Source organism: Gymnoscopelus microlampas, assembly GCF_963454915.1.
Source record: "Gymnoscopelus microlampas genome assembly, chromosome: 23".
NCBI lineage: Eukaryota > Metazoa > Chordata > Actinopteri > Myctophiformes > Myctophidae > Gymnoscopelus > Gymnoscopelus microlampas.
Window position 1 is genome coordinate 18,956,860 of NC_139960.1, and position 15,841 is coordinate 18,972,700.

Here is a 15,841-nt window from a genome sequence, read left to right on the forward strand (position 1 = left end):
TAGGGGTTGAGATAACTGGGTGCTAGGACCAGTGGGCACCTGGAGAGGTGGGCACCAAAACCATCTGGGCACTAGGGACATGTGGGTACCTGGACGAGTGGGCACCTGAATTAGGATTTGTGTCCTCTAGTATTAGTATAAACTAGTACTAGTATACACTGTTCTTTAGACCCCCAAATACAACACAACAAGGAGGTCAAAAGTACAATATAAGAGTGTAGTATTTGCCAAAATAGAAGTACAGTTAAAAGATAGAACAAATTGGGAAAATTTGTAAACCCCAGACAGTTTTTAAGTTGCTCGATTCAGTATTTAGATATTTGATTTTCATTTTATCAGACACGCCCCCTTCCTATACAAACCCATTGTAACTTCAAACTCCATTTTAACCATGTTAGATTCATCAAAAACATATATTTTTTGTATTTTATTTTTTTCATTTTCCCAAAAAAATATTAAAAATAAATGAAAAAAGTAATTGAAAAAACACGGCCCCCTCGCGTATTAGGGGGCGGTAGGAGACGGGTGATCCAAGAACCCCCCCCCCCCCCGCAAAAAAATAATAATGTGTGGACTCCCCTGGGGTCCCGACCCACAGGTTGAGAACCACTGTGCTACCGGCACCTTTGCAGCAACACCCCGGCGCACTTCAGTGGCTGAACTCCGCCTACTCAATATTTAAACCCACAATGTCCTCTGGCGCTCAGTTTCACTCAGTAGCCTTATAGACACAACTTGATCTTGACCAACACGTTTGGAACCGTGGGAAATAATAACGGCAAGAAAGATCCAGATTTTCACTTGTGATTACACTCTCTAAAGGGTAAGGATTTTAAAATAATTATAATAATAAATACATAAAAAAACGTTAATTTGAGAACATTTGATTTATTTTGTTGAAGAAGTTTAACACTGAAAGGAGATCCTTTTTTTCTCTTTTATTTATTTTACAATTGTATAGGCTAAATGGAAATGTCTCTTTTATTGTTTAGTTGCCTATATTTGAGCTCTTTTAAATGGTCTATGGTGATCATGGAATGAAACTTGTTTCTGGTGTTTTAAAAGTAGGATATAGGCTACAGATGAATTGAATGAATGAGGGACAAATCCCAATCAAATCCCCTGGGCCAGCATGCATTTAGATTAACTGTTAAACTAGGTACTAGACTATAGCCTGCTTAGTTTTAGGTTGTGTGTGGGGAAATATGTAATTAATGTTTTTGGGGGTTTTCTGTTCTGCACTTTACAGGAATCTTCGATCATCTCTACATTAGCTCATTGCCTGGACACCGGTCACACAAAACTTTTGGAAATAAAAAAGTCTGGTTGACTCTGAATACTCCAGGTGTATTAGATAGAGGGTGAGATGCGGTCTCTTCTCCAGATCACTGTGTGTTGCATCAGCCTCCTGTCTCTGCAGCAGCTCTCCGCTCTAACGGTCGAGGAGCGACTTGAGAGTAACAACAGGTAGGAAGACATTTCATATTGTACAATCAAATACCATTTTATTTGAGATGAAAAGCGTGCTTTGACCTCAATTTGGTTTCTTTGTGAAGTTGAACTTTATGTGGATTTCATTCACTAGTAGGCAGTGGTGGAAAGTAGCCTAACCAAGTAGCCTACATGTACTCAAGTACTGTACTACTTCCTACAATTCTTTTGCTTTACTGGAGTATTTCTAATTTTCAATATATACTTTTACTTCTACTCCACTGTACAATTCCACTGGCAATTATTGTACTTTTACTCCAGTTTTACTACAGTTATTTCAAAACTCTAGTTACTAGTTACTTTGTAGATTAGAATTATTATTACAAAACATACATTAAGTGGTTAATGATTAACTGCAGCCCTATTTAATCTACAAGCTCACAATGCCTCAGGATGCAAAGCATTGTGAGTAGATCTACTATTTTCAAAAGATCTTTATACATTTGATACCTTGTGAAACGGGCCATTCTGCAGAATGAGTTACTTTTGGTACTTTAAGTATATTTTGATGCCAATACGTTTGTACTTTTGCTCAAGTAAATATTGATTACCGGGCTTTTACTTAACAGAGTGTTTCTACATTACAGCTTAACAGCATTGATCATTTTACTTAAGTAAAAAATATATATATATACTTTTCCCACCACTGAAGATGAAAGAGCATTTTATTTTAGATGAAAAGCGTGCTTTGAGCTCAATTTGGCTTCTCAACTCTGTTAAATTAAACTTTATGTGGATTTCATTCACTAGCTAATCATGTTATAGGCTGAATGTATTAGCTTAATATAGGACACACCGTGCAGTGTTGTGAAATGCAATCTAATGTGATGGATACTGGGATGATAGTGGATAAAGTGGATAAAGTGGAGACGCCGGCATGAGGCCAAAGGAATACAAGAACAATCGCCCCAAAACACACTCACCCCGGGTCTGATCCGACGTCCTCGGTACGGTCGCCGTCGCCACCAGGTATTCCTAAACGTAACCTCAGTATCCTATTACTAAAATCTAACCTTATTCCTAAACTTAACCTCAGTAAAACTGTCTATGCTTAAACCTAACTTTATTCCTAAACGTAACCTCAGTAAAATCTAAAAAGACAAGAATACAACAAGAACCACTGGGGGCGACCGGTCCGCTAAAGAAAAAGGCGCGAGTGTGTTTTGGGGCGAGTCTTCCGGTAACCGGTCAAAACCTATGCGTGATGCAATAGAATAATAGACAGTAGCCTAAACCTCTATTCACTGAGATAAAAGAGCGCGTTCCTAGTGCTAATGTTGTTTCATTTAATAGTCCAGTGATTGGCACCGCGTGCTGAGCTTTGTAGATTAGATCATGGCTTCATTTGCGTTATTATTTTACTTGGGTGACGTCTGTGTCATTGTGGAGAATGAATCAGTTCATTGTTGGATGAGGTGATCAGGCAATGACCATTAACAAAATACTTTAATAAAGCCTAATACTTAAAATAGGTGGATATATTGGCTGTGATTCTCATTGTTCAACCTTTTTAGTTTCAAGGACCCCCAGTTTGATGCACTTTTAACTCTGGGATCCCAATCTAAATTCCTTACTAATACAATAATTTAGCTGGGGGGACCTCATGGAACCACACGAGGGACCCCTGGGACCCCACGTTGAGAACCAGTGGTTTAGAAAGTTTGACCTTGAAAACAGTGACTTAAGTTCAGTTGTCAAATATTGTATACAGTACCGTAAATTAGTATATAGGCCTACAGTCTGTATAGGCCTACTACACTGCAGTGAACTTCTCACACAGTAAAATCCTTTATGTTTAGCTTATAGAGTTAGTTAGTTTACTGGTCATTAAAATGTGCAGTATCTTTCCACAATGTTATTTGCACAATCCAAACATGTGAGACTATATGCATACATGCAACCTAGGCAGGTTATACAGTATTTATTTATTCACAGATTCTTCCTTTCCTGCTCGCTTTTTTCTTTATTCTACTAGTCTGACCCCACTGGCGTTGATATTTAGAGTAATGTGGTGTTTTTGTTGACATTCTTTTGTTTAGTTTAATCTCAGCACTTAAAATAGTAATTTCTAAGGCGTGAAAACCAGTTTTCTCTGGCATGTGTACAGCCTTCTCCCTCTAGCATTAATTGATATGTATCTTATTCAGTATTGAGGAGGCTCTACCTGTATTTTTCCACCCTGGTGCAGCTGATGACTGTAAAATTAGCTGCACAAAACACACACACACACACACACACACACACACACACACACACACACACACACACACACACACACACACACACACACACACACACACACACACACACACACACACACACACATCCATCATTAACCAACGAGGAAATAGCTGCCAGGAGTTACAGTGTAGTTACAGTGTACTAGGCAATGAGGAAGCGCTAAGTAGATTCAGTGTCAGTATGCCCCCTTTTGGTGGACAGTAGAACAACACCTGCCCTGTGCCTACCTGTACAGTGTCATTGCTGTGTGCTGGATAACTGTAATCACAACACCTCAATGGAGCCACATAACACTTAAGCCCAGTTAAAAAAAAGAAATCTAAACTAGCAAAAATAGCCAATCTACAAGCTCACAGAACATTTCAAAGGCTTGTGCTATTTTCAGAAATGTCATTTGATTTTCAACTATAATGACATGCCCAAAATATAGGGACGTCAGGTTAGGGTGGGATGCCAGGTTAGACCCCCCACACACACACACACACACACACACACACACACACACACACACACACACACACACACACACACACACACACACACACACACACACACACACACACACACACACACACACACACACACACGCCCATTGAGCTCAACACAATGTGTTTGTCCATATGTGTACTATATATGTCTATATATAATATGATCATTATATAGAGAATTGACCTAAATGAACTCGTAAGGGTCACTCTTAAATGAACACTGAGGAACGACGGTGATGGTCTTACAGTCAAGTTAATGATGTTCTGAGGATATCAGATATCACTCTATCCAGCCCCTCCATAGGTGTGTGTGTGTGTGTGTGTGTGTGTGTGTGTGTGTGTGTGTGTGTGTGTGTGTGTGTGTGTGTGTGTGTGTGTGTGTGTGTGTGTGTGTGTGTGTGTGTGTGCGCGTGCGCGCGCGCGCGTGTGTGTTGTGTGTTCACCTGGAAAACACCTGCTGCTGAAACCTGATCAAAACAAAGGGAGGCAGAGCTCTTGTTTCCTCTGTGTGTTTGTTGCTCAGGCCTCATCCATTATGCCTCCGCCTACAAATCTGCCTTTCTACACTCCAAAATCCAGTGTTAATTGAATCCAGAGAAAACAATGGACCGTTACGGGTCTATTTGTATACTCTCAGAGGTCAGTTAAGGGCCTCGATTTTGCAGTGTGTTTACAACTCTAGGGCACAAGAACCCAAATGTGGCTCATGTTTGTGGTTGTCATGGGGCTTTTGAGATATGATAATTGAATTACACAGTAACTAAAAGGCACTTATTGGACTATCAATAAGTTGTCTATGGAGACTGTATGGTGTAGGGTGAACAGTGTATTTGAACAAAACAATCTATGAAAATGTATTCTTAATGAGTGGCTTTAGTTTCACACCTGTCACATTGCTGTGTAACATTATTCATGTACTTCATATCTGTCTTAAATGCCTTGTCTGTTATCTAGTAGGACAGTAAATTCCCATTTTTTCTTAGCTCTATCACATACTGTTCTTTTATCGCCACATGCTCGCTGATCTCGTTTTTCCCCCCTCTCTCTTTATGATATTCGTGGTTAGAGTTCTATCATTCTTCTGTTTGTGCCCTTGTTGCTCCTTTGTGTCCAGATAAGGACCCCACAGATCTATTCTACAGTAACAATGTGCAGCTCTTTACAAACAAGGAGAAACGGCCTCTTCTTCGAGTAGGTTTCAGCGCTACACTCCATTGTCACTCTTCACATAATTATGTGAGGTTTTCATGAGAGGAAAATAGTCAGGGTCCAGAGCCAAAGAACAAGTTAAATATGGCTTTTAGAGAGTGTAGCGGCTTTACATTTCAGATTCAAGCAGTGGGAAAGTGGCGGTGCTTGTTCGTTTGTGGTAAAACTTTTGTTGCCCATGTCCATGCTCTGCACTTCTGTCTGAACCAAATATGACCCTCACTTGCAGGTGTGCGTGTGCGTGGATTTGCTTGGACACCCGCAGGTCCAAATAATCAACCCCCCAAAACAACCTGCTAAATCATGAACTTGCTTTCTTGAACAGTGAGTGACTCGTGCAGCATGGGGTCAAGGAACCCCTGTGCCTGGAGTTCACAGACATCCATCATAGGCAAGTCTTAACATAATATTTATCTCAGGAAAAGATGGGCTCAAATTGCTCAATACATTTTCACAGAGGATGTTTGTCGAGAGGACAGCACATGCCACCGGCGTACACAACCGTAAACGTCAATTTACTATCTAGATTCTGACATGTTTATGCCATATCAAACAATAACAAGAACATTACTTTTCGCTTTATCTCTTTCGCCTTCTCAGAAGGCACGTTTACCCTCGCAGGAGGGTGATTGAAGCCAGTATTCCCTCTTATAGTAAACTGTCTCAAGTGAGGCCACTTATATGGCGCTCTGTGAATGTACGTGTTCCGATGGGGGGCCATGGTGTAAACACAGACCCAGTGGCTTGCCTTGGACTGTGCAGAGACCCGTGAACCTCATAAATACTTGCATGTCACTCTGCCCCGCGGGGGTCGCAGTGACCAGGCCTGGGCTCCGAGGGGAAAGCAACGCGACCCCGTTGTGCAGAGAATTCCACTGTGGATTAGCGGTTAAGACCTAAATTCCACCCTCCACGTCCATAAAGCACAGGTTTCCGTTCTGTGAAGAAAACCGAACCATGCAGGGAGACATGAATGTGTATATACACATACAGTATAGTGTATTTATAAGAGACCGGTTTATGGAGAGGTATCAAGTGGTTTAAATAAAAACCAGAGGGAGGGAGGAGACGACCGTTTGATGCTGTGATTGTGAACAATTTGGTGGCTAAGTCAGTGTAGCATTCTCGCTGGGCGGTTTGCGGGAGGATTGATGATCTCATGGTGTGGTCTGCTCATCAAACGAGCGAGAGAAAGGAGGCAGATGAGTCATCATAATGGCTTTAACGTGGCAGCCTTTCCTTTCCATCTGTGTCATTTTCTGTCATCTAAGTATGCAAGGTTTGACCTTTCTGCCTCAATAGGCTCTATGCACAGCAGCCATATTGGAAAGAAATTGGGCCTCTTCTTACTTCCTTCACAGGTGTTACCAATGATACTAATGAAGGCTCTGTTCCATTCTGGTCAGGGTGCTGATAACGTGCATGTTGGCTCACTAGAAACACTCCATTTTGGTTCCCAAATGGTCCCTTATGGTGGGTGTGTAACTCTGAGAGTGTTTGTACACTCTCAGAGTTATGGGGGTCCTTGAAAATAAGACAACCACTATGCCACACTAAATGGCACTGAGCCTTAATTAGTATCATTGGTAACACCTGTGAAGGAAGGGGCCCAATTCCTTCCCAATATGGCTGCTGTACATAGAGCCTATTAGTTATAAAAACATCAACAGTTTAGAAGCACAAGTTGAAACAAGGTTTCTTTTGGAAATAAATCGCCTTTTCCTTCTTGACAACAATTTCCCCACTGTTTTCTTAAGGAATGTACCATATTTACTGGTGATTATGATAAGCTCCGTCCGCCCTGGGTATAATCACCTACTGAATCAAGGCCCTGGTACCGTTGGGTGGGAGCATGTCAGCTAAGAGCTTGGCATCAGGAAGTGTCTGGTTTCACAAAGGTTTGATTCCAGAACTCAGAATTAGCACCGCTAGTCTAATATGGGGTTAATCTAAAAATAAATGGGGGATGAACTTACCCTTTTACCGAACTTTAAAATCCCCAGCATCATCTTCAGTCAAAGGGACTTTCAGCCTTAATACCATTAAGCTTATTAGATCAGGCATGTTGTTGAACACCTGGAGCTGAGTGAACCATTTTACAAAAGAGGGCTCTGCTATCTTTGATCCTCTGCCAACAACAAAGATCTTGATTGCTGTCAATTTGCGGGATTAGTCTCTTAATTGGCAAGTCCGGTAGTTTAGTATGGCAGTCAAAAGGCTTACTCAGGGAAAGCAGCACCAGTGTACAACAGAGAGTTTGAGACAGTGTTGACTGACATTTATAACTTTGGTCAAAAGATTTATCCTGTAGTCCACTATCATACTGCAGTTCTCAGTCAAGAATTGTTTTTGCCTGTGAGCTATGAGTCAACCCATTAAGACCTGAAGCCGATTCTACAAAGGTTTGATTCTAAATCCCAACAGTTTTCTAAAAAATCGTATATTGCTATATCAGTGGTTCTCAAACTTTTTCCTAATTGTCAATGACCCCCAAAATTATACGTATTTGGCCACGGACCCCCCAGATCTCAAAACATTTTGTTCCAGGGACCCCCCAGAAGCATAGATTTGTGTTAAAAATGTTCATAGCGCGGCACTCTGTGCTGCGCTATGAGCTTGTATATATTTTTGTATAGTTTTTGTTTTTTTTTGCTCAAATCCAAAAATGACACAGATGCGTCCCAGGTCTTAATGGGTTAATTCAAATGTTTAAAATATTTAAAGCAAGTATCAGTTCTCAGGTTTTTCAGGCCAAGTTGTCTAAGTACTGGGGTGGGTGATCCTAAGTACCCCCTTGAAAGGCCAAACACTTGATAAAAGCAAACATGTTTTGGCCTACTTTAAAGAGTCGTTCTTATTTGTCCTTTCCCCTGTAGTAACCAAAAAGGTATTTGGGGCTTTCCGTCAATTTCAGACAACCTCACTGTCAAAGTGGGCACTGCTGTATGTCAAAGGTCCAGGACGGCGTGTTACATTCAGGGAACTGTAGACACGGAGACACAAAGTCCGGTCCTGCTACAAGAGGGTAGCAGGTTCATATGAAAGTGAAACAACTAGGTGGCCCGATAGTGAGGAAAGCTTTCCAGTAAAAGAGGGGCCACAGGTCGAAATGGCCAACGTGTGTGCCCATCAACAGCCATTGTGTCTCGTTGAGCTTGAGCAAGACTTTAACGTCAGCCTGCTCTTGTAAGTCGCTGTGGGTAAGAGCTAAATGCCTGGAATGTTAATGTAAACGGTCCCACCACACCACATTTCTCAGAGGCAGGGTGATTGGGTAAGGAATACATTCTCATGGACAGTGATGTCCTAATCCTGAGCTTTGCTCCCATAACTGGCCATTTTATTTTTGTTTTCCTTTGTCTACGATTTCCATTGTGCTTTGTTTACATAGTAGTAAGCCCTCTTTTGACAGTCTGCTCTGAGTGTTAACGTTTTTTTATCCGGGATTCAAATAACAAAACACGAGTAAATCTGCACCCTAGATTACATTACAGCCTTGTTTTGAAAAGAATTGCCGTTATCGAGGAACTGAGAACTCCCCTGCCCCATACTGCAAACAAACGTACAAACCAAAACTGGCAAATTTTGTGCAAGGCCGATGTCATTGCATTAGACACAGACTCAATTCCCTTGCAGTCAGACATCATGTGCATGGCAAACCAGGTGGGTGGATCATGGTGAGGTGGCGCCATTGGTGCCATATGCCAAGATCTCCAATCTTGGCATAACGACCTCGTCCTGACAATAGTGCTTGGCTGGCACTGCCTGGGCACTGACATTGTACTGTATGCACCTGGCTTTGTAAGACAGACAGACACCAGGGTTCTAACCTCTGAGGCTGGCATTAATCTGTTGAATGAGTAAAGCAATAAACAAAGCAAAACATGTGCATGTCAAATAGTGATCTCAAGCCCAAAGCAGTGTTGATTTCGTCGACTAAAATGATGACGAAAAATGTTCGTCGACTACCTTTTTTCACTGACGAAAATGTAATAAAAATAAAAAGAAACTAAGCTATGATGACTAAAACTAAGACTAAATATGTTGACAATTTCGTCAACAAATAAAAACTAGACTAAAATGTTAGTGAGGGACTGGTGGAGAAGAGATTCAGTAGAACTAAAAGACGCTTGGGTGTTGCGCTCTGAAAATAGCAGATCTACAAGCTCACAACGTGTCACGCTACGACGCGTTGTGAGCTTGTAGATCGGCTATTTTCAGCATGCAACCAAGTGTAAAATCAGCCATTATGACGCCATCAAGGCTCCGCCAAAATACATTTTAGTCGACTAAATCAACTGTAGTTTTAGTCGACTAAAATCTTATGATATTTAGTCGACTAAAACTAGACTAAAAGTAAAACATTTCAGATGACTAAAATATGACTGAAACTGAAAGACTATGACTAAAACAAAATCAAAATATGCTGTCAAAATCAACACTGGCCCAAAGCATACACTGTATAGTGTAGTAGAATATGTTTGGTTCCCGCCAGCATCCCCGTGCACCCTGTGATTTCTCACATTCCAGTCTCTATGTATGGGTAAAGACTGGGCGTTTGTGATGAACACAAGTCAGCATTTCACAAATGGAACACTCTTTTTATAATTATACCAACCATCATTACTGCCTCTCCAAAAGAGTGGTTGGAAACAGAGCGGAACCTGAAGCCACTGGCAACGTCTTTCTGCTTTGCCATATTTAAACATCATTACAAGATGTGCTATTTGTACTATTTTACATAGTTTATCCACCTTTATTTACCAACTAATGGCAACTGGCTCATATTTACAGCCCCCTGAGAGTCAGTAGGTCTGGATTAAGACACAGGGCCTGGAACGCATCTGTGTCATTTTTGATTTGAGCTAAAAAGCATTATTTTACACTCTGGCTATTCAAAAATAGCAGATCTACAAGCTCATAGCGCGGCACCAAGTGCCACACTACGAGCTTGTAGATCTGCTATTTTTTTAAAATCAAGAAAATTTGTGCAAATCTTTGAATATATATTTTTTTAAAGCGAACATTTGTAACTCAAAACTTTGCTTCTGGGGGTCCCTGGAACAAATATATTTTGAGATGGGGTCCACAGCCAAATACATATCCATTTTGGGGTCCTTGACATTAAAAAGTTTGAAAACCACTGACATCGTAACATACGTTCTTTCAAAAAACTGTTAGGATTTAGAAGACATTTTGTAGAATCGGAACCTCAGGCCTTAATGGGTTAAGACACAGGGCCAGGAGACACGATGCACACTGCACAAACACACCAGGGACAGCTTGGAGATGAGCCCTCAGGTTCAAGTTGTGAACAGCCAGTGTCTTTTTCAAACAATGAACAGATGGCCAGGCAGCCTCCCTCTCTCTCAGTGCTTTATGCAGCCAGAGTCAACCTGGGCTGTGTTTGCTGAACGGCTCGTTCCCCGAAACGTTACAGCGCACTTCTCTGGACAGTCACTCTTTAAAGAGGCCACTGGACTAGCAGAATCACCCGAGGTTATACAATATAGTAAAGGGGATTGATGCGGTACGTGCTGTTTTGAACCTGTGAGTCCACTAAGTCCATTAACACGGATGCATTAAGAGGGCAACGCAGTGTCCACGTGGACATGCCCTAATCATGTTAGGTATCCAGAACTGTGGGGGGAAAAACGGCAACGAAGGCCATTCTGTACATTGGTCTATGAGACAACTGGCTCTTCTGACCCAGAACAACCGTTTGATCTGCTGACTCACCATCCACCTCCTTTCTCCATGTTCTCATCAGGTGGGACCTCCTCCAGAAGACCAGTGGCCAGAGAGAGCAGGAGCCCCTCAGTCAAGAAACGCCTTCTGACCATGCTGTCTCCACAGATGCCACCCCTGCCTCCATTGTCCTCAACACTCAAAGACGGCTTCCTAGTTTCCTCAGACACAAGAAGCCTACAGACAGGCGAGCACCAGTCTCACCTAGCCTGGCATGGGCGCGGCCAGCCGAGGGCTCAGACGTCCGCCGGAGGGCAAAGAGAAGCCGTCGCCATGTCCACTCACGGGGGGGCCACCACCACCACAATCACCACCCCCAGCTGATGAGGGTGGGGTGTGTCCTGGGCACCTGTCAGGTGCAGAACCTCAGCCACCGGCTCTACCAGCTGATTGGCCAGAGTGGGAGAGAAGACCACTCCCCCATCAACCCCAGGAGTCCCCATAGTTATGGTTGAGCCATACTCCGATTGGCTCCTCAAAACACCCACAGCAAGTCTGTTTAGCTCCATATATTTATCTCTTTAATGTATTACTGAAAGTCGTTGCCTTAGTGTCTGATGTAGTCCATATATTTGTTGAAATGACAATTATATTCTTCTTGGATGACTTGTGCCTCTCTTTGCTCTTCGTGCAGAAAACATTTCAAGAAAAAAGGATTCAAACTCACTGACAATGAATCCGTCTGAAAGACCCCCCCCCCCCCCCCTCCCCGCCCCAACACACACACACACACACACACACACACACACACACACACACACACACACACACACAGGTTGATTATTTCCCCCCACTCGGAGAACATAACATCTTCTAAGAGACATTCGGGTCTCGTCAAACTCTTTTTGTTTCTCCCTCCTAACCACTGCAGAAGCTGAGAGGGCCCCAGTTCAACATTTTAATCCTGTTAATGTAAGAATAAAGGCTTGTCTACCAGTCACCCTCTTCAACACCAGTGGCTTGGCCCTGCCGATGCAATGCCTACTGACCTCCCTGGCGGTGTTTAGGCCTCGGCTCATTGATCAAACACTTGAGCCCCTAATGTGGATTTCAACCTGATCTCACAGCTGGAGCCCTGTCAAAACCGATGTGTTCCCAAAGACCTCTCAAAATGACCCAGTGAACCCCGTTACCCCTTAATATCCTGAGCGTCCTGATTCCCAGTACCCTTTCACATCCACAAAGATGGGTTCAGGGGGTTGGTTTGGAGTGTCTGGACTGGACTTTAGAACACCCCCCGTCTCAGAGCCAACTAGAAATCTATTCTTCTGTCTTAAATGACTCTCTCACATCAGGACCTGATGATTTAGGACTACAGTTTACAGCTGAAGCCAACCACAGCATGTGAGTTGAGACTATGACCACGTGTAAACAGCATCTTGAAATCGAACTGGGGAAAGAGTGTACACTGAGAATGAGGTATGGAGGATCAGTTTCAGTGTCGCAGTGTAACACCATGGTTGGCCAACACTGGTGGCATAGTGAAACCTGGATGGATGATGGATCAGCAGAACGTTTGCTGTAATACTGTTGGCTTCTGTTGTCCCCTGAGTCCAAGCCAGGAAATATGAGCTCTTTCACGTGATTCATAAGTTCTCCCTGTGAGGTACGACTTTAGCTTGATGGCAATTTAATAAACCTGATCTAATCACTTCAGTCATGTACCGCCATGGCGGGGGGTGCATAAGCCTACTGTCACTTTCACTCACAAAAACATATACATGTACATGTACAGTAACAGTACACATACTGTCCTGTGTGTGTGCTCACATGCACTCACACGGGCATTTGGAGACCTAAAGCTTGCAGACATCACCTGATTCAGAGCTAATAATTGTCTTGAGACAAAGAGACTATGTTACATTTGAAAAAATACAAAAATACAGTTAAAAAATTACGCTGATCACACTAGACAGGATGTGGTATGGCAAAGGCAACAATTGAATACAGATTGTAATACAGATTGCTTAAAAGCACCATGCTACGTAAATTGAAACATCTAACTCTGTTTTCGTATGATCATATCAATGACGATATTTTAATCCGGAACTTAACAAAAGGGCTGTACGCCTGTACAATGTCTGTTAAGCTCTAGGGCACCATTCACTGTTATAAAACACAAAAAAGCCATATCCTTGCTTTACCCAGCCTAATAACAACGAGCTCAAAGTTGGCAAATCCCAGGCCCAATCCTTTAATATTATGCACTTGCCTCTCTGTGGGGTAAGCCAAATTAAGACTCCAATTTTGTCGATTTGTTCATTCCTTTCGAGCACTTTTTGGCCCAAAGCACAAATTAGATAATGACTTCCATTCAAAGTAAAAAACACAAAAATACATCTATGAACAACAGTCTAACCAGTAACCACACAGTAAAATCATAACTCTGAGAATGTTACTGTGCAGCTATATTCAGGTCAGCTGTCCCTGACAGTCCCAAAATGCAGTACATGACAACACCTTGTATACAACAAACAAAATGGCATTGGCATGTGTGCTGTTAAGTTGTAGTATGTTAAATGAGTTTAAATTAGTCCCGAGCCAATGGCAAAAACCTCTACTGTTACATTGTGGCTTTATAATGAGAAACCAGAGTGACCAAAATTTCCAGAGTAAGAGTTCCAGTTTTTAAATTAGTCAGTGAAGTGCTAGAATGCCAACACAAATATATAGCCCAAGGCCGTCCTCTCTATTTATGTCCTCCTCTGAAATGGTGGGCGGAAGACGCACTCAAAATTATTTCAAACAAGCGTTCTAAAATCTGACTGGTCTTGAAAAGTATATATATTTTTTATAAATGTATAATAATTAATTCTAGAATAAAAAACGGCTAACCACAGGCATTACCATATGGTAACTTGAAATGTAGTCACATTTAGTCACATTAATTTAGGCTGTGTTTTCCACAAATCACAAGTTTTGTTTCTCCTTTGTTTTGCAAAACATTCTTTTACAGACATCCAAGTATGGTATTGCTCAAAGAGCAGTGGTTTAAATTCACCAAATACCTGAGAATACTTGACATTTACTTTACAGTGTGTGATCTACATCATACAATAATGTGCTTTTATGCCTGCTGTCTTCTGTGATTTCTGTCGCTTTTGCCTTAATATTCTTTATCAAGAGTGGGATTTCTATTTCTGCCTTAGGTCCGCTTTTTCTCCTGTCTCTCCCATCAGGTGCCCAAGATCATAGGTCATTTAATCGTTGATTCTGTGGTCTTCAGTCTAATCTGTTCAAAGGCTTGCTGAACTTGAAACATGCCATTCTCCCTGCTGTAATGGAGCTAATCAGTGTCTCGTGACAGATCATTAAAAAGCTTATTTTCAAACGCTGCAAACCTTGGTGGATCTCTCTACTTTTTAACTTGTACCACCACACACACGCACTTGCACACATACACAAACACACACACACCACAGAATATGTATGGTGTGTACAGGTATGTGTGTTTGTGTGTGTGTGTTTGTTTGTGTACATTTATGTTTGACATGCCATGCACAGCATATCAGGAAACATATTTTGTGTTGAATCTTTTTTTTTATGTCGCTCATAATCTCTGTTAAAGTGTGTCTTTGTGACAGAACATTGATGTCATTGGAGGGTCGTTTTCTCGAGTAAATGGGCCTTTTGACCACTAATATCTCCCAGTATATGTATGTATCAAGAGAAACACGTTACAGTCATTCTCAAACCCATGTAATAGTGTCTTTACTTCCTAGTAATACAGGAACAGGAAGGTGTTAAGTGTTGTCACAGATGTACACGTTGTGTGATGGATACTAGTAAATTCCTGTCTACTGATTTTACATTTCAGAGTCAGATCTCTCTTTTCTTAGGATTGCAGGAAAGCACTTTAACGCAAGCGTGCATGTTGTTGTTGGTTACTCACCACTTGGATTTCAACCATTGTAACTTGTGAAAGAGCAATGAGAATTCTGTTATATTTGCGTTGGATGAGGATCTCAATGAATGATTGTATGAAGATGTGCCAGTAGCCTTCGCTCCATGTGGGGCTCAGGATGATTTGTGAATATAATGTCCACTTGTGAATATCTTATTTAGCCAACTTATTTAAGAAAGTAATGTATTTAAGTTAAACTTTGTATGTTTGATATCTGTATGTCACCAAAGACTATTTATGTTGTATTTTCCATGCTCCTTAAACTTTACTTTATGTTAGGAAAGGAAATAAAATAAATCCTAACTGTAGTTAAATGTTACTGTTTGAAAATGTCCTTCACTCTTTGTAAAATAAAGAAACACGATGTAGTGAGTTGATGCATAATGTGCTTCTGATTTGAGAAAGAATGTGCGAGTTCATGTGTGCACCAAAAACTCCTGAGTGTTAATTTAACTTTGAGAGGGCAAAAATGTGTGTGTGTGTGTGTGTGTGTGTGTGTGTGTGTGTGTGTGTGTGTGTGTGTGTGTGTGTGTGTGTGTGTGTGTGTGTGTGTGTGTGTGTGTGTGTGTGTGTGTGTGTGTGTGTGTGTGTGTGTGTGTGTGTGTGTGTGTGTGTGTGTGTGTGCGTGCGCGTGTGTGTGCGCGTGTCTGTGTGTGTCTGTGTGTGTGCTTGCATGTGTGTGTGCTTACATGTGTACCAAAGAGCCTACTCTATAAAATAAAAAAAGAATATGACCAAAATGCCTCCACACACTACTATG

General features: G+C 41.7%; 1 protein-coding gene across 1 annotated transcript; it reads left to right on the top strand.

Moving 5' to 3' along the window:
* Nucleotides 1-702: 702 nt before the first annotated feature.
* Nucleotides 703-15,465, top strand: adm2a (adrenomedullin 2a). Its single transcript, XM_084050370.1, has 3 exons — nt 703-823; nt 1,250-1,467; nt 11,200-15,465. Exons 2-3 carry the CDS (start codon nt 1,367-1,369, stop codon nt 11,630-11,632), a joined length of 534 nt encoding a protein of 177 aa, XP_083906496.1. The 5' UTR covers nt 703-823; nt 1,250-1,366; the 3' UTR covers nt 11,633-15,465.
* The last annotated feature ends 376 nt before the right edge of the window (nt 15,466-15,841 follow it).

What these genes read in the sequence shown, in the direction of transcription:
- adm2a (XM_084050370.1), top strand. Translation starts at nt 1,367, where the DNA reads ATGCGGTCTCTTCTCCAGATCACTGTGTGTTGCATCAGCCTCCTGTCT. An exon ending in CGACTTGAGAGTAACAACAG is followed by an intron (nt 1,468 to 11,199) that starts GTAGGAAGACAT and finishes TGTTCTCATCAG; the next exon opens with GTGGGACCTCCTCCAGAAGA.